Below are 27,661 nucleotides of genomic sequence, written 5' to 3'. Positions count from 1 at the left end.
TAAACAGCTGTGTGGAATGGCTGCTTATAGTACAGAATTTTTACTAGAAGTAATAGCATACACAAGCAGTAGAGGGGATGGAAATCAAATTAAACTTATTATTGCGGCAATCAGAACATGTTTTCATTTCAGAGGTAAACAGTCAAACTGTGATGGTCTGATGCATATCACTGGACGTCTTTCGCTGATGCTCCTCTGTGTTGCTATGCTTCTCGTTCTTCTTGGTCCTATAAGGAGGTTAAAAGTGGTTGTTTAATGTGGCCAGTATGTGTAAATTCAGTCAAAGTTCAATGAAATATTTATCTAGTGCAGCAATATTCTACTTTCAGTTCTTTGATGTTCTATATGATCTAATAATGGGTGGGAAAACAAAATGCTGGGAAGTCCTCATTTCTTCCCTTTTCTCTTCCTAAAACTGCTAACAGAATTTTAAAAATGGCCTAAATATGTCTGCCATTTCAAACTCAAAGAAAGAAACCTTGTTTGTTGATAGGAGTCTCTTTTGTAGTATGTGTGCTTTGTTCTGAGTTATTTTACTTCATTTACTAGCTGATACAGTTTGTCTTGATAAAAGAGCTTCTTCTTCCTGTAGAAAGTAGAAATTAAAATTTTCACTGGCAGTTTCGAAATAGTTTTTATTACTTTTAATTTTACAAAGTGCTTTTAGGAAAAGTTGTGGTTCCTCTAAAATGAGAGTTGCAGGCTTTGATGCAGTAGTGTGTTCCTGTTTGAGTTGTCAATACTGGAACTTTTATTTACTGAATCAAAAACTCTTAAAGGTATTTCAGTAAAAAATAATGTGTTTCTCATTATTGATATCTAGGTGTGTTGGTAAACTACATGTTCAAAGCAGCATATCCTCAAAACTTGCACATATTAGCAATAATCACTTGGATCTCCAACTTTGTAATTTAGGTGTATTTGTACAGGAACTTTTGACCTAAAATCAAGGACAGCATGAGCTCATCTAGTGATTTTTCCAAAGAGCTGCCAATTCCTTGCTTGTCAGGCAGCTACACATTTGAATAAAATGATCCCCACTTGTGAGCCACAGTGCCACTCTTTAGGAAACACAAAGTCCTAATGGCTCTAGATAGCAGGCAGTATCATCAAACCTACCATGTTCTTCACCAGAAGAGACAACAGTGCAAATTTATTCTGATAATGATTTTTTTCATTTTTTGTGTTCGCAGGTATAATGGAATCAATTTGGTTGGAAACGACCTTTAAGATCATCAAGTCCAACCATTAACACAGCACTGCTAACAGTAGTATTTGGTTGATCGTATTACATAAAAAGTAAAAGTATGAGGTTTTGTTTAGTTTCTCGTCTTTGTAAGGACTGTAGGCTTAAGAAACTGACCCTGAGCATAAAGTAGTATTTTTTCTACCCCCTGAGTTTTTGTGGCCAAGAGACAGAGTTTGCATTTCTACGGCATAAACACATTAAGATAGTTGAAACTGCATTACTGGAATGAAAATGACAATGCAAGTCAAAATTTTTGTAAACACTTTCTTGGATGCAAGGCTTTTTTTGCGTACAAGGTGCAAGTAAAATTAGTTCTTCATGATTCTAACAATTTAAATTATAGCTTGTATACCTTATGCAGGGGAAAAGAGGAGAACAGAAATTCTTGCCAAAGGGCCAAATGCTGCCTCCATTTCCTCTAAAATATATTAAATCAATTTTATTTCTGTTTGAGAGGCAAAGTGATGCTTTGAAAAATGGATTTATTTCATTTTATTGCAGTGTTTTGAAAGGTTTATTATTTAGCTGCATATAACCTCAGCAAAATGAATAATGAACTCTGCCGTATCTGAAGTCTTGTCCTTCATGCTTTGCCTCACATACGATCCCCTTTTCTTATAGCTATTTTATTCATCAGATTAGGTCTTGTCATCTTTGCAACTTGCACAACAGGAAATCAATAATTAATTATGGATAGGTAAAGCAATGCCTCAGTGATTTCCTGAAACGTCCCAGAGTTGCTCTATATAAAACAGCCTGGGATAGTTACCTAGCTGTTTCTCACTCCGATAGATTTGGCAAGTAATTAACGTATCCCTCTCTTATTGTGTGTCTCTTCATAGCTAAAATCAAGGGGTGAGATATAAAATTACAGTAGAAGATATGTGATTAGAAGATGATAACACTGCACAGAAAGGAAAAAAAAGTGCGCATTTGAAAAAAATAAAACTGGCCAAGGCCGTCTGTGGTATTTTGAAAGAAAAAAATTGTGTGATACTCTCAGAATAATATAGACTCTCAGGCTCTGTGATGACAAGAGAAAAACAGGGAGAGACAATATTCCAAAAGATTTTGAGGTGGAACGCTGACAATAGGAAAATAATGACTTTACTTTCAGAGAAGCTGAGATGGAGGCTGAGAGGTACACATCTCATTTTGAAAAGAATGAGCTTAACCACTGATTCTGAAAATGTCACTTTAAAGAGCCTACAGAAAACTTAATAATCCTCATCCAGTGCCAGACAGTTTTGCTGTGGTTAATGACTGTCTGACTGGGAGCTCCTTTTTAAGCCACATGCTGCCCTAAATATGTATTTCTCTTTCAGTCTCTTAAGTAATTGAATGTCTGCTGCGTCTGGGATGCAGGAATGGTCACTTATAAGTAAAAGCCATTTGTACATTGAAATTCAGAGTAAAAAGGAGAGAAGTGCTGAGGTCAAACCCCCTGCACATCGTAAGAAAGGCGCCGGATGTGGGGTGGGTGTGTGTGGGTGTATCACACAGCCACGCCGGTCAGGGAGTGGTGAAACAGCCTCCCCAGCATTGGGCACTGGGGCAGCGACCAAGAGCCCCTGGGAGAGGTGGTTGCTCCAGTGGCAGCTCTGCCGCCCAGCTGGTTTGGTCCTTCCCTGCCCAGCTCAGCTGCTGCTGCTCAGGTGATGGCACTGCTCCCCAGATCATCTCAGTGGAGTCTCTCTCCTCTCCCCTTAGTTATGGCTGTGCAAGGGAGGAGTGAGTGGCCTTCCTCCCAGGCTCGCACAGTGGCAGGTGTCATACTCACAACATAACTTCTCACTAGTAACTGGCATCATCATCAGGAGTGGGAAGCAAATTATGTTTTCCTTTAACCACTTTGGCTAAGTGGTCATACTGCAAGCAATTCCTGTATTTTTATCCTAATTATTTTAGTATTTTTAAATCCCCTAAACTTGATTAATTTCTCTGTTTTAAGTATTTTTCCACCTTTCATAAGCTGTGGAAATATGACTATAAACATAAATACTAAAATCTTCAAATGAAGCTTCAGTGGCCCATGTCTTCACTTTGTATCTGTTGATTTTGAGGCCCTGGCTCAAAAATCTTTGGGAGAGGAAGGTAAACAGGAGAACTGGAGTCAGCAGCCCTTTGTCTTTTGAAGCCAGTGAAACTACCCCAGATTTCCACTTGTAGACTTAAAACAGAATCAGTTTGAAGGATTTAACCCAAGGAACAACCACTAATGTATAAGCCAGGAGAATGTCAATATCTTTCAGGCTCAATCCCTACTCATGTCTCAAGTTCTCACTTCTGAGACAAAATTCTAGGAGTGAAAATGTCAATATACTGCCTATAATTGTTTGTAGCTTAGCTAATGGCAGTAAAAAGTCATCAATGAAGTAGATTTATTCAGGATACCTCATAAAGCAGATCAATGCCCCAGAATTCTCTGTTGATTTTGAGTTTTCCTGGAAACAACACAAGCAAATCCATAAAAGACAATCCTTTCAGGAATCATTTACTGGTAGTAGGATTTGGCATTGTAAATTCAAAGGAAAAATGAAAGAACACCTTTATTTTTAATATAGTTTGTTTATGTAAAACTAGTTGTCCTGTATTTCAAAAGTATTTCTAGACTTGCTGAAGTTGTGAGAATTTAGTTGAAATCCCTCTTCTGCAGTAAACACACTCCAAGTACAAAGGCAGGGGCTTTTTTAGAGAACAGCCATCTCTCCATCTCTCCTTCAGCAGCTGACATTTCCTTGTACTGGAGTACAGTGACACACAGGGAGCAGTCGCAAACTCAATATTCGGGTGTGTTGGTGGGGGTGGTTAGCCTCTGCTGCCATGGGGCTGGCAGAGGGATAGAAGCCGGGCTCGATATCTCTGTTGAGAAGCACTGGGAAATGTGTTTATTCTCTCCTCTTGTATTAAATGAAAACAATATGACCCTGGGTTGTAAAGCCTGATGATGAGTGTAGTGGTTGGTGAACACTTAAACCACATTATTTCAAAAAACCCATTTAAGAGCTCTGTAAGATACGTGTGTGGATCACCTCAACCTTGTAACTGTTTTAGATTTCTCACCGTAGTCAAGTCACGCACATAACTTTCATATGTCAATGTGTGTAGATAATTTGATCCAGTTCTAATTTCTGTTATGTCTTATTAGTGTCGTGACAACAAATCCCCACTGAAGAATTGCCCAGACCTGTGTAAGTCTGATGAGCCTTGACTTAATTCACATCAGATTTATCTTGTACTCTAGACAATGTCACAATGGTGCACACCAGTCAGGATGTTTCATTTAACCTGACAGCAGAGCTTCAGCTTGCGAAAGATGCAACACCAGCAACTCAGAGCAATGTCTGGCTGAGTTTCAAAGCAAGTAAATCCTAACTTATGTACTTACAGGCGTTTTGCCTTGTTGCTCTATCACCTGCTTCTAACACAGCGGTGGTCTAGTTACCGATTCCTGACAGTGGTTGCTATCAAAACTTCATGCTTCTAGAGCTTGTTACCATTACAGGAGCAGTTATTATTACAGTTAATATCCTGAAACCAGTAAAATGCTGGCTTGCAGATGAGGAAGTAGATGATAAATCAAGTCTGCCCCTTCAAATCATTTGGAAAAATGTCTGTTGAATCGAGTCACAAGAGGATCAGGCCTGAAGCAAGAAGTAGCATGCTGGAGAGTTTGTAAACCTGGGGAAGGCAGGATACTAACTACATTGTCTGTAGTCCCTCAGGTTTCAGCTGTTTCATTATTGGAGTTGTTGCACCATTTTTGGTTTTTTTTCTCGAGTGGGATTTCTCTGGTTTGAGGAAGAAGCTGTCTTTCTTCCTCACAGTGTTAGGACATCAGAGGTCAGGGCAGACTATGCTTTTCAGCACTGAAAGATATTCATGTGCAGGCAGCTACGGTACAGTTTCTCTAAGCCACTCAGTGTATTTTAAGTCAGTGTCCTCTTAGCAGCTGATCAGCGTAGTCACTCAGAGGGTAGGGCTTGTTCTTCTTTTAGCTATGGATATTAGCACATGAACTGATGTGAGGTTTCTTTCTGACTGGATACCATGAGGTCATCCAGGTTGGGTACTACGCTGAGGTTGGCGATGTCATTGCTTCTTCCCCAAGTTCACCACACATTGCTTGGCCACCTCATTGTATCTGATCCCCTCTTTTGCCTCTCTCATCTGTAAGTTCATTAGTCACTCTGATGTCAGCATAGTGTTAGTTCCCATCAGGGCTTCATTTCATTGAGTCTTCATAGTGTTACTGTGCTAAGTGAGAAAATGGTGCATCTGATATCACCCACCTCTGCAAATCATCTCAAGTCAAGGACTCCACTACTGAAGAGTTCTGAGAATTTGAAACTCTTGCAAACGCAATAAAAAACTGCCCTCTCTTTTTCCCTACATTTTAAACAGAAGAAGAATAAAGGGAAAACCCAAATTATATTTTCATAAGATACCTATACAATAGGTGTTTGGGACAGTAAGTTCAGTCACTCTGACAAAATAATTCTTTTGCATGGGCCTGAAGACAATTGTTTCTTCTCAAAATGACTTAAAGTTGAGCAGGGAGACAAAGGACCTGTTCACTCCTTAAGCCTAGTAGAAGGTGATCAGTGAGGCTACAATGTCACTTTTGCTTTCTACAGTGGTTATCTAACCCCCGCTTCAAATCTAATCCTTGCAGCTTTTCCAAGAATGTATCATCAAAAACATGTCACTGCCAACCAAGCTTTAACATTTGGAATGTGTGGAGTATAATTGAGGGAGAATATATATATTCATTATAGTCAAAATGTAGATCAATGCTCAGTAGAAGATACCTTGGAAGATACAATAAGGATGTATAACGGTATTTCTGTACTCTGGTTGTTCTATGCTCTCCTGTAGTGTGCAGTTGCCACCTATTAATTAATTGCTGCCAGTTAAAAAATGCATCCATCCTGTAAAAGAACTGCATTGAATTTCTTTCCAATTTGTCAGATCTTTTTGTCTTACTCTTCTTCTCCTAGACCATGTTTGTGGCTGGTAAATTGGTTGCTGAAATGCAGTCTCACACACTTTGCTTTTGAGTTAGCTTTCGTCTCTGCAGGACACTGCTATATACTGTACCTTTAAGTACCCAAATCAATTTAATTAAATTTCATTACAGGCACTAGAGCTGAAACAAACTAATGAAAGCAGCCATCACATCAGGTGGTATTTATCTCAGCATTAAATTGAAAATACTCCCTTTAGGCTCTTAAAAATTAGTTTCAATATTTAACACTAATAGCTTTTGGAATTGTTGATGGGGGTAGTTTTAATGAATTTGTTACAAACTGTTTACCTTTCCCAGGAAAGAAGTTTGTTCCTTGTGGCAGAGAAGAGCTAAAGATAGGTGACTTTGAAGTATTAGAATTTTGAAATACTGGGAGGTCTGGGAGCTCCTCATATTGCTGTTGAAGAACATCATGAAGGTTGTCATACCGTGATAGCAACGTGCCTTGTTGAGCCAAAAGCAATGCCAATTCACCACAATACTTGTGTTAGAGTTTATTGCTTGCGTGACTCATTTTATTGAGCTGATGAGGCTTGCAAACTTGAAAGTTTGTAGCAGATTTTATTTGAAGACCTCACTGCATGCGCTGCTCTCAGCAGAGAGAAAAATGAAAATTTGCAGGGAGGAGGAGAAGGAAGAACATTTACCATACAGAAGAATACTATTACCAGCATCCCAACTACAGCTGATTTTGCTCCCTCACTGTTGAGGCACCTGGCAATGCTGTTTCTGAGGAAGCAATGTTGTCAAAGTAGCTGTTGATATTCTACAGAACAAAACTGGTGTCACATGCTATTGCTGTAGAGTCCATGGGACTGTGCATAAAACAAGGATTTATTTCATCCACTTGCCATCAGAACATGGGTCCACATATTAATGTAAACAATACAGATGGAATAGACAACAGGAAGAAGGGTTTATGGGAAGATTTGGGTCACTTTTTTCTCACCCACATGACAGGGATTTATTTGAGGAAGCTAGAGTGCAAAAGGAGAGTGTTGCTGGCCATGTGTGCATCTAGATCCACAAAGCTGAAAGAATTTCTGACTTGCACTATGTAAGCTTCTCCTTTTGCAGGTAGACAGTAATAAATAGTTTATTCCTTGTCCTTTTACCAGATCTAGAGTCTGACCTCTTGGTATCATTACTTCAGTGGTCTGTTTAAAAGAAAATAGATGGTCAGAAAACTGTAACAGTGAATTACAGAGAGTCACCTTTATGGTAAGAATGTCTGACCCCAGAGAAGGAGTAAAAAAGGAACCATTTCTCTTCAGCAAGAAAAAGGCATGGGCTTCTCATGTGTTTGCTACATCATTTTTATAGTAGAGAAATCACCATTCAAGTTGTTATTAATAGGTGATGTAAAAATGATGCTAAGTATATACAGTCTTGCCGCTTGGATAAGATTATTTGACTTAAGCTATGCATTATAATTATAAACTATTAGTTATTTCAAAATATGTATGGATTATATACATGCATACTAAATATATGTATATATATTGAAAAGTGTCTAATAATTTCCAATTTAATATTACGAAGTCAGGGCTTTAGTGGTATTTTTGTTTGCATTCTCATTGATCTTTCCTCTAGGTTGGACGAAACAGCTTGTGTAGAAGCTGCTTGTTGGAAATGAAATATTGGATGTAGAAAATTTGGGTTTAAGCAAGTGGTACTAAAGAGAAATTATTTCTTTTTTCAAGTTACTATTTCTTTTAGTTAACTGGTTTTCTTCCTTATATTTTCTTCTATGACTGTCATGAAATATGAGGGGCAACTCAGTGAAGTGTTCTAAACATAAGTGACCTCTGTGGACAAATGCTCACTATCAACTCTAGGGAAAACCGTGACTGCTGTGACCCAGCCTTCACTCTTCCTTATTATTTTTACCCTTGCAATTATGACTGAGATAAACGCATGTTTATTCAAATGTGTTATACTAAGGAGTACAGACATTCAGAATCTGTAGTTAAGTGTCACCTCTGTCTATTTGAATTTACTTAGAACAATTCCCTCTACATCAAGTATGAACATCTTCTTTCCTCCTGCTGTTTGTAAAAGAGAAATGTGTCACAGCCTTGCTGAGTTCTCTTTCTTAAAAGTGTCGTGGAAGGGGGAATTTCAAGCCAGTTTCTCTTGCAATTCTGAGAGCCAGCTGCCAGTGATGTCTGTGGAGGGAACAAAGTCAGAGAGATGCCTGGGGCAAAGGCAGAGAGTGGGATTCAGAGGTGGATGTCTTGAGTAGCCTGAAGCAGGGGCTTGGAATATTCTTTATATCCCAACAAAAAAACTATTTTTCTACAAGAAAGAGGAAAATTCCAGCTGTTTTCTGGTAATATTTTACGATGTTTGTTTTTATTCAGCATTTGATCACAAAAACATTGTTTAGTGCAATACCAGGTGCTTGACTCAATTTCCACTGAGCCCAACAGAAAGTGGGTATTTTAAAAGGCTTATGCCTTCAGTGCAAGACCTGGAAATCTCTGTGTTACTGATTTAGATTAAACATTAAGCGGTGATAAAGACAGCTAAAATCTAGCAATACTTTAGACATTTGAAATACTTTTGTTTAACAAGAGCACTAACAAGAGTCAGTTTATTCTCTCATTATACTTTCAAACTTTTGAATATCCTTTTAAAAATGTACATTATTTTGGATTGTTGCATTATATTATGGTCCAGGAACAAAACATGAATGTTTGAAACTCTCATTTTTATTTCTGAACTAGCTGTTTCTAATGTTTGTAATACTTTCCTTTAAAAAAAAATACATCACCATTACCACAGTTTTAAATAGAAGGAATAGAATTTCTTTCTGTACATCTTGGAGAAAAATGCCATGAGGAAAATGCATTGATTCCTTTTTCCTCATGTGAACAAATGGGCAGCTAATGTAACTAGTCTACAAATACCAAAAGTTACAATCATTTTGATAAGCCTGGGTCTTTCCCATCTACTTACTCCAAAAGTTTCTTGCAAGATAGAAATGTTCTAAAGCAAAAACTAATTTTGACTGTGAAAACAAGCAGTCTTTGATTTGGAAATATTTTAATAGCCAGAATGCCTTTTGCAATTTGAAAACAGACACATAGAAAAGGCAGAATTATAAATAAATAGCCTAAAAAGTTGAGTGTTTTCATAATTTGAGTCTTTCTAACATGCTATTTTACAGAACTTTCTGCCTTCTAATTTTTCTGTTGGTGTGTCAATACAATCAGCAGGTTATATCCTGCACCATTAAGAATATTTACCACTCAGTGGGAAAAAATATAGTAGCCCACTTTGTTTACGTAGTGAAAACAGTAGAGGAAAATACTCTGTACTTAATATGGGGAACTGCATGGTGTTTTCACTGATCACTATTGCAATGTTTGATGTTACAGGATGGATGGTCGCAGTATCACTTTGTAGCCTCATCTTCAACGATAGAAAGGGATCGGCAAAGACCATACTCTTCATCACGCACGCCCTCCATCTCTCCTGTGCGCATGTCTCCTAACAACCGCTCAGGTAAGACCGGGCTTTCAGGACTGGAATAAAGACAGAGGTAATCCATCACTGTCATTTTCCTTCTTAAAGCAATGTCACTGGCATGTGGATTTGTTGCTAACTGTGGTGGAAGGGCACAAAATATATTCTTTACTCTTATCTGAATTATCTGTTCAAAACAGGAATTTTTTTTTTTATTAACACCTTGGAAATTTTTACAGCAGAAACAATATCCCATAACTTTTTGCTATTAATTCCCAAGCAGTGTTTTCCTGATTGGAATTACCTGGGTAGGTCTCAGGGCAATGGTGTCCATTAGTAACATGAGGAAATTCTGTTACTCACTTTGCTAAGTCACAAAAACTACCATGTTGTTTACAACCACTCTGCAGGCTGCATGGAAGTTGAAGGATCCACCTTATTTGTTGTCAGCTTTTATTCTGATTATATGTGTATATAAGCGTGCATACACATGCATGTGTAAGTTTGACAAAAGATTGACTACAGGTCTTCTAGTAACATCAATGGCATATTTATACCCACTGTCATTAACTCTGTATGATCCAAACAATGAACTAATATAAGTATCTAAGTGTTAATTAATTTTTCTGTTCAGAAATCTGGGCATTTTCCCCTCTGTTTATTCCAAGGTAGAACATACCTTGGTTAGATAAAACCATTCACAGTGAAAATCTTTTAAGATAAACAGAGTAAAACAGCCTTTTAATGTGCTTTTTACTACTTCTTCAGTCAACTGCTGTCATTCCATAGGTATACCAAGAGTTTAGGATTAAATTGGGCCAAACTGATTATTGCCATCAGCATTGTGCCTTGGTGTTGTTTTTTTAAGAAAATTGTTTTGTTAGTTATCTAAAAGCTACACCTTAGTCCTGCAGAACAATCACTGAGGAAATCTGAAAATGTAACCAGAAGTACAGTGAGAACTGCTCTTCAGTTTTCAAAATCTGTCACTACACAAGTCTGTAAAGGGCTCTTGTTCCTTTTTTTCTTCTCCAAAATCTCATTTTGACTCTAAGTGCAAGGCACTTGAATTGTCTGGCTCTGAGATCTTAGCCCTGTCTCTTGCCAGAACTGTCTCCTCACTTCTGTTACTCTATTCCTTCAAGAATATACTTTAAGAAATTTTGGATGAAATTCTTCTGCCATCATGAGTTATCGTAAGACTGGAAAAAGACAAATATAGTGGCTGTTTCTGAAGGAAGAGGAGCCAATATAATTACAGAGCTGTCAGTTCAACTTCATTCTAGAAAATTACAGAAACAAATAATCACAATCTGAGCGCCTCAGAGACAGTAAGAACATAAAATACTACTTAACTCTAGGACTATCTATTTCTACATAATAGCACAAGTTATTTTCTGTCTGGTAGTATCCCTATCAAATCTGAATATCGGTTCAATGCAATTTATTCTTATAAAATCCACCTAAGTTCCTGCTACAACAGTTAAAGTGCTTTTTGGAAAGAATAGTTAGTAAATGAAGTCTACTGTAATCAGTAAGAATATTTCACACAAGATTTTTATAGGTAAGCTAGCAAACTGTTCACAAAATGTCATGTGTGGTAAACACAAAACAGACTGAAAACGTTTAGCAAAGAATGGGTATTGCTTATTGCCAAAATGGAAGAATGATTTCCTTGGAGGTTTGCCTTGGGCCCAATACTTTTCAGTGGTTTTATTAATGACCCAGATAATATACAAAGGGTTCCTATTACCTTTGCAGGTGACATAGACCTGAGAGAGGCTCATGTATGTTCAGAGGCATTACTGGAATTCAGAGTGATCCTGAGAAATTTAAGATACTGTCCAAAGGGGAAAAAAGGTCCAATCCATTACAAATAAATTATAAGGACAATATCTGGCTGGACAAAAGTTCTTTAGAAATGATTTTTTAGGGATTTTTGTCAGTTGCACACATGATTTAGGAGATGGAGAAGTTAGGTTGTGAGGACATACTGAATGGACTGTAATGGTTTAACTTGAATAAGAGACACAAGATGGGAGCAGCAAGAAGAGGAACACATCAAGTATTCAGGCACGTAACAGCCAGCTGTGAAGAGGAACAGCATGAACTTTCTCTACTTTCATAGCAGACAAATGGAAATAATGAGCAGCAAGGAGTCAGGCTAGACATTAGGAAACATTTCCTAACAGTAGGGAAACAAAGCACTGGAACAAACTGCTTGGAGCAGTTATGTGATCTCTGTCATTAAAGATCTTAAGTTTTAGATGAAAATCTGTCAAGAATTGTTTTGGTATACTGGATCTTACCTTGGGGTAAAGAGTTGAAGTAAATGAACTCACAGTATCCCATCCATGTCTAGGACTTGCTGATAAGATGCTTTAACTAGTGTAGAGACCTCTGTCTTCTCTTTTTGTCTCTGTAAAGAATAAGAGTAGAAAACACTGGTATCACTTTTCAATCTAGTGTCACCCAATGATTTTACGTCTGCTTCCAGTAAAAACTCTAAAAGAGGCCAGTTCTGGTTTTCAACACTTGCCAGAAAGCAATTGTTCTCACATGGGAGGAGAGAGATAATTCTCACAGGGAACAGAGAGAGATGGTGGTGTCTTTATCAGTCAGTTTTGTTCAAAACACCCAAGTGCTTAAAAGCATTACCAGAGTAGGTGAAACAAAATGCATCCCTGTGTTGGCAACTTTTTCAACATTTGCATTCTGTCTTGTTCCCTGTTAGACTCAAGTTGCCATTAGCTGATGTGGTAATTTAATGTCATGTTTATTTATATCTACGGGATTATCAGCTTTAGAATTACATCACTATTGACAAGCAATTTAAAAACAATCCCCAGTTCTAATGGCTTCATAAGAAAAACCATCTGTCCCTCATTTGCTCTGTGAATTTAGAGGCCAAAGCCAGTAGCGCCAATCTAAGCAGAATTCAGCATCACTTGTGTTTCCCTGCTCCTTAATTAAGTACAAGTGTTTCCTGACTCCTTAACTAAAAAATGTAACATAGAGATAGATACTGGAAGACATAACTCATGACCAGGCTTCACAAATGAGCTTGTCTTATTTTTCTGGGTTTTTTTGTTGTTGTTTTTCTTTTTCTTTTCTTTTCTTTTCTTTTCTTTTCTTTTCTTTTCTTTTCTTTTCTTTTCTTTTCTTTTCTTTTCTTTTCTTTTCTTTTCTTTTCTTTTCTTTTCTTTTCTCTTTTCTTGCTTTTCTTTTTAAAGCAAGGACACTTGTTATCGCTTTTTAGGTTATTTCAACATATCAAATACTGGGTGGAGTCAGGGGAGGGAGTGGAAGTAATCACCAGCCCTTTAGTTATTTTTGTACCACTGTGTCTTGAAAAGGCTCTGGGGTGCTGTGCCACTCACTCACCTTGTACTCCTTCCTCTGACCTCCACAAAAGGGAAAGTGCATTGTCTCTACCAACATCTAAATATCTTGGAAGTGAATTTGCTTGAAAGATGTACTTTTTAGCTCTGCTTTTTGCCTTTTCCTAAGCATCACAAGCTATAAGTCTTGATGATCAGAGCCAGCGATCACATTTTTCAGTGCCTGAGAATCAAGTACAAAGGCAGTTCTCCTCCTAGTCACCTCATACTTTCCTCCTTTTCGCCATACTACGAGCATCAGTGATGAAGGATTTAGCTTTAATGATACCTTAAGTAGCAGTTGCTGTTTTAATGGCAGTTGTTCACGTGTAGTTATTTAAAGACAGATAAATTATTTGAGTTACCTTTGAGTGTTAGACATTGTTTGCCATATGCTTTCTATGAAACACACCTTTCTTTTCTTCCTGTCCCCATTAGAATAATTTAATGGATTTGTTTGTTTTCAACAGAGAAGGGAGGATACAATTTTATAAGGGTTTTTCCACACAGTTGAAAGTTAAATGTCTTTTCAACAGAAATAAATTAACTATTTTGAGAAAACAAAATTGAAGTGCCTATACCAGAAAGTTTTGACAAGTTAAAGAAATTAAAAAGCTAAAGGGGGTGGGAGGGGAATCATTATTATTGTACTTTTTTCTTAATGATCATCTTAGATGTTGGTTGAAATTGCAAAACGTAAAATGTTTAGAGAGAAAATGATGGAGTTGATTGTCTCATTATCACATTTGTCCTATATTTAAAATAACAGCACCTTTTCTTCCATAGAGTTTCTTCCATTGTGTTTCTTCAAACAGCTTAATGCTGATATGCCAACAAATATAAACATCAGTAAAATGTTTACTCTAGAATTAAACACTACATTCAGTCATATGTGGTGAGAAAAAATAAATCCTTTTCTATGATCTAGCAAGTGCCCCAGCCTCACCTCGGGAAATGATCAGCCTAAAAGAAAGAAAAACAGACTATGAATCAACTGGAACAAACGCCACTTACCATGGAAATAAGGGAGAACACACTTCCAGGAAAGACACCATGACAGGTGAGATTATGCTTGCGTAGCACATGCGAAAATCAGCTGTGATAGACCACTGATTTTATAGGCTTGGCTCGGTTTACTGTCCTGTAGAAAAATGTCAGTCTGCTTTGATTGATTCCAAAGTTTTAGCCACCTTGAGAAATAATGAATATAATGCTATGTGAAAATCATTTGTAAAGGCCATGTTACTTCACAGTGGAGTGGCTCTAAGAGCAAGCTTGCATTTCTTGTTAATTTTGGTGGGTTTTCTTTTTTCAGAAGGAAGTGAGTAAATCCACCTTGTATTAATTAGTGTTGTTTCTGAAGCGTGACTGTGGTTGAGCATGTGCAGCGATCTCTAACATCTGTCTTTCGCAGGGAATGGCTTTCCAGGACCAGTTGTTAATAGTTTATTTTGCACATTAGTCATCCCTAGGAAATTTGGTAGTAGTTTGTAAAGTCATCCCTGTTACTTTCTCAGCTGGGCGGATGTAAATGGAATAATTTTCTCTATGTTATGGCATCTATTGCAGGTTTCACTGAAGGCGCCTCTCCCATAATGAGCTCATTAACCTGTTAGCATTGAAGTCGTCGTAATATTTTGAGTGTTTTGCCTAGTACTGCTCCTCTCTATTTATTCTCTTTCCAAACAGGTGTTGATCTACACTTTTGCACAGACTTATATGACCTCTGTTGAGCATTTTCTTACTTTTATACAGTGCCAAGCATCGTGGTGTCCTCTCCTCCAAATGCTACTTCAGGGCAAGCAAAAAATCACAGTGAGGAGTTGCTCGGCACTTTCCAAATGCCTGTTACTTTTTCTCATACCTTCTATAGAGGTCTTGCTCAGAGGATGCTAGAATGGGCTGTATTTGTGTTCCTCAGCTGACTGGGGATGCCAGCAGTGTGCTGACTCAGTGTGGGGCCATCAATAGTTTTTCAATACTATATTTAGGATATAATGATACTCATACTACATCATCTATGTTATACGCTATTGTGTACCCAAAACTGAAAGGCCAGCATTGGAATTTGTGTGCACATGCAATGAGGACCATTAATCACCATGAAAGCAAAAAATCTGAAGAAGAGGAATGACAATCAAGAGCATTTGGAAACCACAGAAAAAGGGAATATCCTGAACGGCGGCACACTGCACAAGATTGCAGCAGATTCAGTCAAGGTACTGCATTTTATATATCTGTAACATTTTGAGTGTTTCATAGATGCTGTACAAGGTCGTTCTCTAAAACACTTCAGTGATCCATACTTGTGTGATTGTGAAGGACAGGACAGTATATTTTTTCAGCACTTTGTCAAGGATTCATGAAGAGAGAATCTCAGGAGTAAGAGCAGCAAGCTGAAAGGCAGAAACATAAGTATTTAGCTCTATCTGTATCTGCAAATTTAGGCTGTTAGATTATATTAGAGGTTCACAAAAAAATAAGGGATTCTGTGTGAAAAATCTGTGTTTTCTTGCAGATAGTCTTGTCTCTCTCCACACTTAGAAAAATTTGGGTTTCTCTTTTTCCCCATTTCATTTCATTTTGTCTTTTATTGTCATGTTTTCCGTTTCCCATTCCTATTTCACTTCTTTCCTTTCTCTTTCGATGTAATTTTCTCATTGTGAGGCTTGTACTTCCACAGCAACCTTTGCTCCAATTTGACTTTTTGCATCGGGTTTTCCTTTAATATCTGCTTGTATTTTGTCTGTTTGTATTGATCTTTTGGGTGGGCTTTTAGCAAGGAAGCTTGAAACTCTCAACATTGTGCTCAGCTGTCAACTATTTTTCCAGCTACTGAGCTCAGTGATGAAAAATCAAAACAAAAATCAAATTGAAAAGTTTAATAATGTTTCACAATTTTACATGACCAATGTACAAATGAAAGTGTAATAAACAAATCACTTTTGCTCTCTTTCAGGTCATCGAATCTTTACTCATTTGGTCAAAGTTCAAATTAAGCATCATTTTAAGAACAAAAGAAAGTGACAGTTAGAAGGAATCTCACTCGTCAACATTCAGCATGAAATTTGTGTAATGTATTTGTAGCTCATAAAATAAATATTTCATTAAAGAATAATATAAAACCAGTATCTGTGGTTTTAATTGTGAGATATTTTGACTTCACTTGGATGGTCTAAGTTTGTGTAGCAAGTTCATTGCAATGCCTGTGTTCCATTTTGTGCATCAGACAGTGCATTGCAGCTAATACATCCACAGAGGCTATGAGACTTGGATAAATGCTTTTTCAGGTTCCACCTGGTGTACACATATTTTGAGCTGCTCTTGTATTTTGTGCCAAGCTGATGTATCACACAAAGCTTTCTTTGACTTACGGATTTACACAGAATGTAGAGCCCAGCTGTAGTCCCAATTTATCCATGACTGTCTCTGTGCTCTTCTCCAAAGCTCTTCTGAGTTTATACTTCAAAAATTTTATGACCTCTTGGATGGGACTGAAATGAAGGGTTTTTGATGGATTTTCAAAGTAGAAATGTTGGCTTCTTGCCATTGTGGGGAGTTGTCAGGAAACCTCTGGGAAAAGTGGAGGATCTATGAAGTAAACAGTTTGGCTGAAGTTGGTAACTTATATTGATTTCACAAAGACAGCTAAAAAATAGAGGAACAATATCAAAGTTCTCATTGCCCTCTTCCCTTCACAGGTTTATGATGCATGGTATATTTACTGTCCATCTTCGCTGTAGAAAATAATAACCAATAATAAAATTTTATCACCTGAAGTATATTTTTAAGACAAAAACTGTTACATTCCTTGAAAAAAAAAAAACAAAAAACAGGCACTATAAGTGCATGTGATAATGTTATTTATGTCATAGTGAGTTCTTTCAGAATAGGGAAGATAAGCTTCCTTTATCCTGTCATGGGACTTCTACTCTAAAGTTTCTTTTACTTTGTTAGTTCCATTGCTGAACTGATACTTGCATCACAGTCTGCAGTTCTGCCAGCAGAAGCACCTTCTGATTAAGGTTTTCTTTTCTTTCGGTTATCAAGAATCAATCATCTGTACTTTTCTTATTTAAACCTACTTGCAAGTCCCTGCACATTCAGAACACGACCAGCGACCATCATCTGCTATAGTAGCTGCAGGTGCTCAGGCTACTTGAACTTACTATTACTTTAAAGAACTATAATTCACTGTAATCTTTTCTCATGCCCTTACCTCATCTCTTGCCGTGCAGGAAGATGGTAGTGGTAGTGACAGGTAATGATGTCTGTTAGCTGAGATTTGTAAGGCACAGAAACATTTTCCTTTACTGTCTTGAACTAAATTTTAGGTAATGGAGTCCTGCTGCTTATAGCAGAAAAAACAGGTTATGCAATACCAGATGAGGATGACTACCTGTCCAACTGAGCTTTCCTTTCTTAGTGTCAGCCTGTTTTTGTGAGGGCAAAAGACTAGCACCTTGTTATTTCAAAGTGTCTGCAAATGTGTTCAGAGTAAGTGCTTACAAGAACGGAAAGCTGAATGTTAAACGATAAGTCAAGTGACTGGGATCTATGGGGACAGCTTCAGTCAGTGATATCTTTGTCACGCAGACCAGTGAGTAACATAGTTTTCAAAGCTGTTGTCAGCTTGCCAGAAAACTGCTCTGGGGAACTATGTGGCATTTTTTTTTAACCAATATTACCTTGGAAAGTGAACAGGGGGAAAAAAACGAAGGTATTTTTCTATAATGTTCTTTATGCAATACAACCAGAAAGTACTGTGGGTTGATGATCGTACTCATGTTAGAATCTTCACAATTTTGCCTAGTAAAAAGTACCTCTTCAGTACTATCATGTACTGGTGTTTAGATATACATGTACACACATACTCATCACTCCTCAAATCATTTCATTCGCAGCTACAATTCTCACATCTCTGTAAGGAAGTGTGGCTGCTGGAAAATCTCCATCCTTTGCTACTTGTACTCCTTTCCTTTCTCTTGCCATGTTTTTAAAAATAAAACTATTTCAATATATCTCTCTCTGCTGATTTTACTAGGATAGTACATATACATTAACAACGAAAATCAGATACTAACCACACAATACCTGTCCATTCATCAAGCTCATTCTCTCCCTTCTTTCTTTTATATCTGCCCTCTGCTTTTGGACAGCAAGAGTCAACTGCTCGCTGAAGCACAGCAGAGCGGGAATGGAGTTCCCAGGGATGCCGCCTGCGTGTCCAGAAGCAGGTACTGGAGCGAGGCTGCATGCATTGCTAGCAGCTACATTGCTTGACTTACATTTCCTCCAGAGACAGAATTATCTCAGCCTCCCAGCTAGTCTAAGCCAAGATTTCTTGAACTCTTGGCATTCATTTCCAAGCATTTGATGTGTCATTGTCTTTCTTTTTATTAGTTAGAACAGAATACTGCTTTTTTTTTTTTTTTCGTTTTACACTTGTGAATTTGTATCCACATCACTTCAGTGAAATCAGCAAAGCAGACTTTGCAGCTATTTTCATAAGCCGAAACCATCCATTTTTCCATCACAGAATATGTGATCTGGGAGACTTAAGTCTTCAATCTGGCATGTGACAATTCTGAGCACATCAGTGCAAGCATCACAGTGGTGCATTGGCAGCTATGCACCAACTCTGCACTAGTTCTGGTTTTATAATAGTCATGGCTATTAGTGGCACATATGTACCATGTGCCTTTTTATACCTGTAAAAAGATAGAAAGGTCACCACCCTCTTTAAAGTCTCTCTGATTGCCTGTAGGAACAACAGATAAATTAGCATGTGTCCGGTTTGCTATTTTTCATCAGATTCTTCATAAAGCCCTCAGATGTTGTACCTTATGCCAACCTTTTATTCTTGATATCAACCAAGTGTGAACAGTATTGTCCTGTGTGGACTGAATATGTTCAGTTATGCCTGACTAAAAACTTGCATGCATGAAACTTCAACCCTACTTATCTTGCAATTTATGTATATAAAGACAAAATGGTTACAAGAAAGTTCTTCCCTTGTTTATGAGAGTCTGATACACTGAATATCACTTTCATTTTTTTCAAGAAGTAACACTTCACAAAATGGATATAAAACACTAACTCTGAGTATCTTTAGATCTTGGAAGAGGACTTTTTACAACCGAGCTTCTTCTAGCACTTTGTAGGACAAGCAAAAAACTCAGAAAAACAGCATAAAAGGTGGTATCAAGGAAAGAACTAGCAGTCGTATTACTGAGAGTCATGCTGTCATGAAATGCACCATAAATAGCAATGCTGATACAGATTTCTCTAATACCAAAGACTATCATTGGAGGGAGATTTTCAAAGACTAAAGCAGAAGATGCAGCTGGAATATAAAAAACTCTGAAATAACAGTGAAGTTTCACACAGTTCTCAAGCTGGGTGACAGAATGCAGCCTAAGCAGAGAGAACCTCTGCATATTGGCCCTTTAGTACCAACATATATGGCCAAAGACTACTCAAGCGGTCATCAGTTCCATCTGTTACCAACTATTGATACAAAGACAGAATTAAGACTAGGCGTTCCTGCTCCAGCAGGGGGATTGGACTAGATGATCTTTTGAGGTCCCTTCCAATCCCAAACATACTGTGATACCTACCACTGGAAAAGACCAATCATCCTTTGTTACTAGAGTTCCTAGCCTTCTCACCTTCAAAGAAAGGATCCTGCTGCACTTCTTGGAGACCTCCAGAGCTCTTCCGTTTCCTTCACAAGACTGTACACTGTCTCTGTAACTGCATCCAGCTCTTCAAGAAACAAGAGTTTTTTCATCCCTATTAGTTAATAGTTACCAAGTGAAAAATCTCTTTTCCCAGCTGTTAGGGCTCATCACTATCACTCCACCATATAAGCCCTGTCTTGATCCCATTTCAAGAACATGCTGGAGATCTTTAAGAATACCATCTAAGATCTGTAAAGCAGCGGTGTGGAACAGTGCACCAAACTCTGATAAATATTATACCTTCAGCCTGGAACCCATAGCAGATGTGAAGATCAGAATTGGCATATTACAGTCAACTTTGACTAAAGATTTCATCATTCCTTTCTCCAGAGGTGTGGTGGCTGGAGGAGAGATAGAAGCAGTTGTACATGCTGGGCTCCATGCTAGCAGGTTGCCAAAGGAAGAAAGAGAGGTTACTTCTTCAGTAACCGTGGTGGTTCTTAGTGATGTGACTAGCATGAATGCCATACCCAGCTTTCAGCTCTGATCCTCAGTTCTCACCCTCAAAGGTTTTGAGTTGTGAAGGTATTAAAAGCAGCTTTTGATGCTTTGAGGTTTTATACCATTTCACAGACATCTGAAAGAAGTTGCATGAGCAACACGTTTCAGTTCCACTCATGGCTTTTGATTCACAATTACTCAATTTTTATTTTCAAGCATATGCTTTTCTAATGAGAGTCCTCATGGCAGCATCAAGTCATTGGTTACATGCCCAGTAAGAACAGTGCACAGCGGCCACACAAAATACTACCCTCATAACTCTTTGAAATATGAGAAATAACTACAAACATTGTAGTTCTACCAGCAAACTGAGCTTCAGTTGGGTAGCCAAATCGAAGTTATCAGTGAAGTCAGCTTTGCAGAGAAAATTTTCAGCTTTTTATGGGGTTTTTGGTGGGTAGGGTGGGAAATAAATTTTTTGAAAATCTGTATGATGTTATCCTTGTCTTTAGAATTACTTCTGATTTCAAGCTTACAACTCAGTTTTGCCTGTGCGTTTTAGCAGTAGGACATCTGAGAAGAATGTGACATCAGTTCATGGAGTTGAGACTATCTTGGCCAGACCTCTTCAGCATAACTACATTTTACTTTTTTGCATAACTCATTTTTCAATTGCATTTAATCATTTTTTCCTTGAATAATTTCACCATATAGCAAAAGCACTGTAGGAGAAATAATCCAGGATTTGGCGTAACATCATCCAAGTGAAGTGAAAGGAATGAAATGTTTCTTAATGTCAATATTTACAACTGTTACCAGTTTAGTGTATGTGTGATATAAAATCCTATGTATAACCTGGAATATGTTACTGAATGCTAGCTGTATGTGAAATTATTTTGTTGATTTATATGTGAAGTGCACAAGATTGGTATGAACATGACATAGCATCTGTTACCATCAATTACTATATACCATGCAAATGCACATGCACCAAAGCAAAGATTATGACTGTTCAGTGGAAGGAAGGAAAAAACAGAAGTCTGCAGATGCTCTTAAAGATTTTTGTGTATGGGAAACAGGTGCTCTGTAATGTATTTAGTGAAGCCTTCAGAACTCATTTTGAGGCCAAAGAGGTATGTTTGGTAAACGTGCTTTTTCCTTCCTTTTTTCTCTCTCCAGCTCAAAACACTGGAATCTCAACTTTGTACAGGAATTCGTATGGTGCACCTGCTGAAGATATCAAACATAACCAGGTAAGTAAGGAGACTAAAATGTTACTGGTTTAGATGGCATATGCACAAAAATTATCTAAGGTGTTTAAGCCTGTAACTCGTAATGAAACCAAGAGCAGCTTGAGACCTGAATGCCTCTGATGTTCTGGAAATATGTGAATTAGACTACAAAAGCCAAGTTAATATTAATGGGCACTTCTACTGGCTCTGGTGTCTCATGATGTCCTGTGCCAATGAATATGGGTAAGTTTGGTCACATTTTTTGAGTATGGCCCTCATAAAATTCAACACTACTTCTGACACAGCACAGCTCACATGATAAGGCATCCTAGCAGAAGCTCAAGTATTGAACAGTCCTGGAGAAAGAACCCCCTGTATATTTTGCAGAGACACTTACAAGTAGCAAAAGCCCTCAGATTTGCCCTTTAGTCATTCCAGAAGCACAATTGTAACAAGGCTTTTTGCTTGGTTGTTTTTTAATGTATACACTGGGGCATGAGCAAGAGAAAATGGAGCATTTCACCAACAAGGACTTAAAACACTTAACATTATTAGTATTAACAGGCAGGTAAATGGATATTTAGTAAAACTGATAAAAAAATATTTTTCTCTCATTGAAATTTCAGTGTAAGAGCCCTATGATTTGATTTTAATCTACAAACTTTAGGTGAAGAAACTTTCTGATATTCTGTGCTTCCATTTCTCTTCATTGGTTTTGCTTTTTAATTAGTATTTCCTGTGGTGCACCATATTCCTTATTTGCGTGAGCCAGTTCAGCGCATGAAGGTATTTCTTCTTTTACTGTATTTAAAAATGTGAAGTCCTTCTAATTAATACAGTATTTCAAGAAAATAAAAGGATGAGGTATTGTAACAGCAGGTGCATTCTAACTGCAGCCATGAATCAACTAATTTGATTTTCAGGATGAGAGTTTGAGCAAAAATAAAACAAACAAAGAAAAAAATCCACCTTTTCCCACTTGATTCCTCAATGAAATGTCAGCTTTATGATTGACATATCAGAAATAATGATTTTAGCTAAAAAGAACACGGAGATACTGCTTCTGTCCCCTAGTTTCTACTCAAAAAGTGACCATCTCAAACTTTTTGGCATATAAATAAGTTGCTTATATAGAATTTTTTCATGTGTCCAAAATGAAACACCTGTGTTTGAATATGTGAAATGAAACAAGGAGCTCAAGGTCCTATACACCTTGATAGCAGTACTGGAAATAGAAAAAAGTAGTTATACTCCCTTGTGGTGTTCTAATATTGGGCCTGGTGTTATAAGTTCACTCATAGGACTGTTAAATGACGTGGAAAGCCTTTGGCACTCCACACAGAGTCCAATAGAGAAATGCTTTGAAAGAATATCAGAGTTTGGGCCATAGCAGTGCAACTGTTCCTTTCTTTTTGAGGGAGCATCACTAGTTCTTGCAGAATAAGCAGGATCTGCAAAGAGTCTTCTGACACCAACACCTGAGCATCAATATTCCCAGTATGACCACTTGAGGACTGAGAGGCTGTATTGTTTTTCAGTCACAAAGTCTTTCCAAACTTAAGAGAAGTGACATAGAGTGAAAGGTAGTGTTCCACTAAGATCCTTAGAAAATGTTCATAAATTTCAGATTTTAATTAAGTCCCAGCTACAAAAACAGAGACTCAGTAGGGCTGTCTGCAAAAAAAACTTTGTGGCAAACTTAGGTTAAGGGGCCGTGTGAGAAACTTTACTGCATATCATAAATATTTCAGCTTCAAGGCAGCTTGCTGGAATGTAGCAATGACACAAGATTGCCAACATGAAGTGTGGGTAAGAAGATGGTTCAGCTTAACAGTAGTAGAAGAACAGATTTCAGGGCACTTAGCTTGAAATTTTCTTATGTCAGTGCCCTGAAGACTATAAATGGTCCTTAAGGATATGTTGTCACTCTAAATCTCACTTGCGGCAAAAGCAGCTGCAAAATGTTTAGTATCTTTGGTTGATATATCACTTCCATTCAAATTCTTCAAGACTGAGTTTTGGCCATCAGTGTTTGCATTATATAGCTGCAAAATAGTCAGAAAATAATACACAGTTTATAGTTACAAATATAACTGTAAGTTACACTGCTCAGATCCAGATTTGAATTACTTTTGAAGTAAATCAGCATCTGTTAGCACCAAAAACATTAAATGTTTTTAGTAGCAATATTAAATAAAGAAATGTAACAACAAGGCAAAGCTGTGAAATTAATTAACTACCAAGCAATATTTTGAGTAGATGTTAAGATTACAAAGATAAACTTTGTATTTCCAAAATGATAGACATAAAGTGAAACTTAGTCTTTCTTCCCTCTTGTTGCTGGCAGTAAGTTCACAGAATCACAGAATGTTTGGGATTGGAAGGGACCTCAAAAGATCATCTAGTTCAATCCCCCTACCAGAGCAGGAACACCTAGATGAGGTTACACAGGAATGTGTCCAGGTGGGTTTTGAATGTCTCCAGAGACAACCTCCCAGGGCAGCCTGTTCCAGTGCTCTGTCGCCCTCACCATGAAGAAGTTTCTTCTCATATTTAAGTGGAACCTCTTGTGTTCCAGTTTGTACTCATTGCCCCTTGTTCTATCATTGGTTGTCACTGAGAAGAGCCTGGCCCCATCCTTGAGACACAAGTTGTATCTAACAAGCTGTGGATATTACTCTCTTTCAGGTTTCTACACAGCCAGTTCCACAGGAGCCCAGCAGAAAAGATTATGAACCATATCAGCCGTTTCAGAATTCAACAAGAAACTATGATGAGTCCTTCTTTGAGGACCAAGTGCATCATCGTCCACCTGCAAGTGAATACAACATGCACCTGGGACTAAAGTCAACTGGCAACTACGTCGACTTCTATTCAGCTGCTCGTCCCTATAGTGAACTTAACTATGAAACAAGCCACTATCCAGCCTCTCCCGACTCCTGGGTTTGAGACGTGGGCAGATACAAAAGCTCCAGGAACTGTGCATGTGCATGCATACCACAAAACATTTTTTTTTTCCTGCAAATTTAGTTTGTTAAAGTCTGTTCCATAGGAAGGCCCAGATAACCTGTATGGAAAAAAAATTAAGAGTTTTTTTAGAAGGCTGAAAGATACAAGAGCTAAACCTGGGAGTAATTAGAAATAAATATATATATATATACACATATATATATATTTTACAGTGTGGGTCAACTCTACTGTTGGCCTGTAGAGTCTAAAGTTCAGTGCTGTATACTGAATGTGGCTGAAGGAAGGAGGGAGAACATGACAGTGGATGTGGGTCAAGAGTTAAGCACAAGTAACTGAGCAGCGTACATACTTTATGGGGAACAGCTTCTCACACTTTGTTTAATAACCTCATTCATTGTGAATCTAGGCTTCAAGTTGCATTTGGGGTTTCCTCTGTACAGCAAGATGTTTCTTGCCTTTTGTTAATGCATTGTTGTAAAGTATTTGATGTACATTACAGATAAAAAAACAAAACAAAAAAAAAAAACAGTGCATTGTGTATATTACACCAATGCCACAGTGTTTCTTCATCTATGGTTCTAAATATTGCTTCAATTTCAAATTTTGGAAGATGTATGAATTTCCAGTTTTTTGTTTTCTTTTCCCCAGTGCGTTTTAACAAAAAAAAAAAAAAAAAAATCAAAAAACAAAAAGGAATATTTAGCAGTATTGTTCGTTCTGATATGTGAATTTGTTTGTGGCAACTAAAAAAAAGAGGCATTCAGCAGTTTCTGACAATTAACATTCATCATTCCACACTCCTTGTCAACAAAGTGCTTTTTCACTGCCTAAAATTTTAGATGTAGATATTTGAAATAGATTTTTTTCATTTATACCAGTTTTCTTTATGATGATACAGTGTTAAAAGAAAATAAATTACAATTGATCTGTCATCCATATTTGCTAAGAATGTCTATTTCCAATAACCTACCATACAAATACACATTCTTACTTCTGTGTGTCCACGTATGCATAGTATTCTGTGTGCGTGTGTGTATGTGTTTGAATGTGTGTGTTTGTGTGGCATAAGACTTCTTTTCATCCAATGTTTTCCTTGTTCAAGCTTCAACTTTTTTTTTTTGATTTTCAGTTTTTTAAACAGTGGAAACTCCAGTATGTGCTTTCTCTTACTCACTTTCTTATCCATTGGTAGCAATTCAAAATTGTTAGGCCACATACTCACAAAGGAAGGGTTTATCAGATTTTATTCACTGACTCCTGCACTTTTAGGTGCCATTTCCTTTAAAATAGCATTTCTTGATCTTCTCTTGAGAAAATTTCATTACTCTCCAGCCACCAACCATCAAGTGCTCAAGAAAGGCAGAGTTTGATCTTGCCATCTCTCTGAGGAAATGGAAAACAAAGACCCAACAGGCTCAAGTCTGGAGGCTCTGAACTCTTCAGGCTACAGAAGGGTCCAACTCCTAAATCATTAGGACAATCATTTATTTTAACCCATACCAAAAAGAAAATCTGATAAGCAAAACACATTCCTCAACTAGGAAAGATAACAACCATTCTTCTGCATTTAAAGTAAAACCCTGAAAAATCAAAAATGTAAGGGACAGAGATTATTTTTAATACAAGCCAGAAAAGTAAGCTAGGCTAGGAGGCCAGAAGAGCTGGTGTATTCATCTTGGCTCTTGGAATTCTGGAAGTAAAAAAAAGAATCTAGCGTTTCTTCATTTCTTTGATTCAGGCAACCATTCACAGTTTTCACAGCATAATACCCACCACAAATGGAGTAGCTGTAAATTGCTCAAATTACAATTAAGGGATTTGTTTTAGGTTGCAAACGTTTCTGTGATTAGTCATTGTAATAGTCTTAACATCACCTGGCACACCTCTGGCTGTGTGCACAGGGAGAAATCTCTCGCAAATCATCGCCTGCTCTATAGAACGCAGCCCAAGTAGTTCATGCAGGCAGGTATTGTGATGTAGAATTGGTTTATCGGTAATCTAGGACTAGAGTTTAATCTTTTTTGGCAGCTTTTCCCAGTGTACGATATGTAACCTTATCTGCTCTTTGTAGTAAACAGGGAAAAAAAATCGCATGCAAAAAAATTTTTAAAAAAATTTAAGAAAGGGTGGGTGGGAGGGGCACAGTGGGCCAGATGTATAGTGAGGTAGAGAAAAATACTATTCATAGTTTTGGACACAGGTTGTTTGTATTTTATTTATTACATTGATTTTAATAAGTGACATTTGCAGTGCTATTTTGAACGAAGCACATTTTCAGTATAAAAACTTCTTTTTTTTTTTTTTTTAATAAAGAATGTCACTTGCAACTTGAAGTTCTTGACTGCCTGAAAAACCACCAGGCTGGCGCAGTTCTCCAAGCGCAGGATTGCCAACAGGCCAAAGGGATCCGTCATTCTGTTTGAAGTTCTTAGGACAAGAGGTTATTCTAAGTTGGATTTATTTCCCTTCTTAAAACTACTGAATTGCCCACATTGTCCCCCTTCAGCTCCTCTTAGGAATTACTTGGAGTTGACCATTGCTCGAGTGAGAGATTCTGGATCGATGAAGTAGCATAAAATACCTTTTGTCTGTAGTTTGTGTTGTTTGGTTTCCATTCTGTAGTGGCAAGTGCTCCAACTGAAAACGTTCACTCTTGCTGTACTGAGTTTTAAGAAGGTGTTGGATTACCTGGCTTCTTTTCCAGGCTTGGAAATCCAACACTGCTGCCATACTGCACAAGATATATATAATGCATTCTTTTTAATACTGAGGAAAGTTCATTACCTATTGCTGTTCCCTTCATTCTTGTACTAGATCACACACAGAAAGAGAAGAAGCAAACCTGTTAAAAGAAAAATGTATAAAATGCAATTGATGTACTGTAAAATGTCGGATTTTTTTTCTTTAACAAGCTTCATATTAGAATCTTGTTCAGCTGTGTAGAGCTATATAAGTCTCACTGTTTTATTAAATGCTGTTTATGGTCTGGAAGGAATGGTTAACCTATCTCAAGATTAACAAATTTGCACTAATATGAGCAATATTGATTTGAAAAACAATAATGAGTTCAATATTTAAAATATAAACTATGATTTAAAGGTATATTAACACGGAAAGTACATTTTGACAAATAACAGATTTAAGCC

At 37.5% G+C, this 27,661-nt stretch overlaps 1 protein-coding gene across 1 annotated transcript in view; it reads left to right on the top strand.

Moving 5' to 3' along the window:
• CTNND2 (catenin delta 2) overlaps positions 1–24,494 on the top strand; it is a gene marked incomplete at both ends in the record, with an annotated part of 526,522 nt that extends 502,028 nt beyond the window's left edge. The window contains 4 exons of the mRNA XM_080340633.1: positions 9,662–9,788; positions 14,058–14,189; positions 21,493–21,566; positions 24,234–24,494. Coding sequence (XP_080196759.1) covers positions 9,662–9,788; positions 14,058–14,189; positions 21,493–21,566; positions 24,234–24,494 — 594 coding nt within the window. The remainder of the gene's footprint in view (positions 1–9,661; positions 9,789–14,057; positions 14,190–21,492; positions 21,567–24,233) is intronic.
• Positions 24,495–27,661: the final 3,167 nt, after the last annotated feature.

Source organism: Nesoenas mayeri (assembly GCF_963082525.1).
Source record: "Nesoenas mayeri genome assembly, chromosome: 2".
NCBI lineage: Eukaryota > Metazoa > Chordata > Aves > Columbiformes > Columbidae > Nesoenas > Nesoenas mayeri.
The sequence above is the reverse complement of the archived record's forward strand: the minus strand, read 5'-3'. Positions and strand labels throughout refer to the sequence as shown.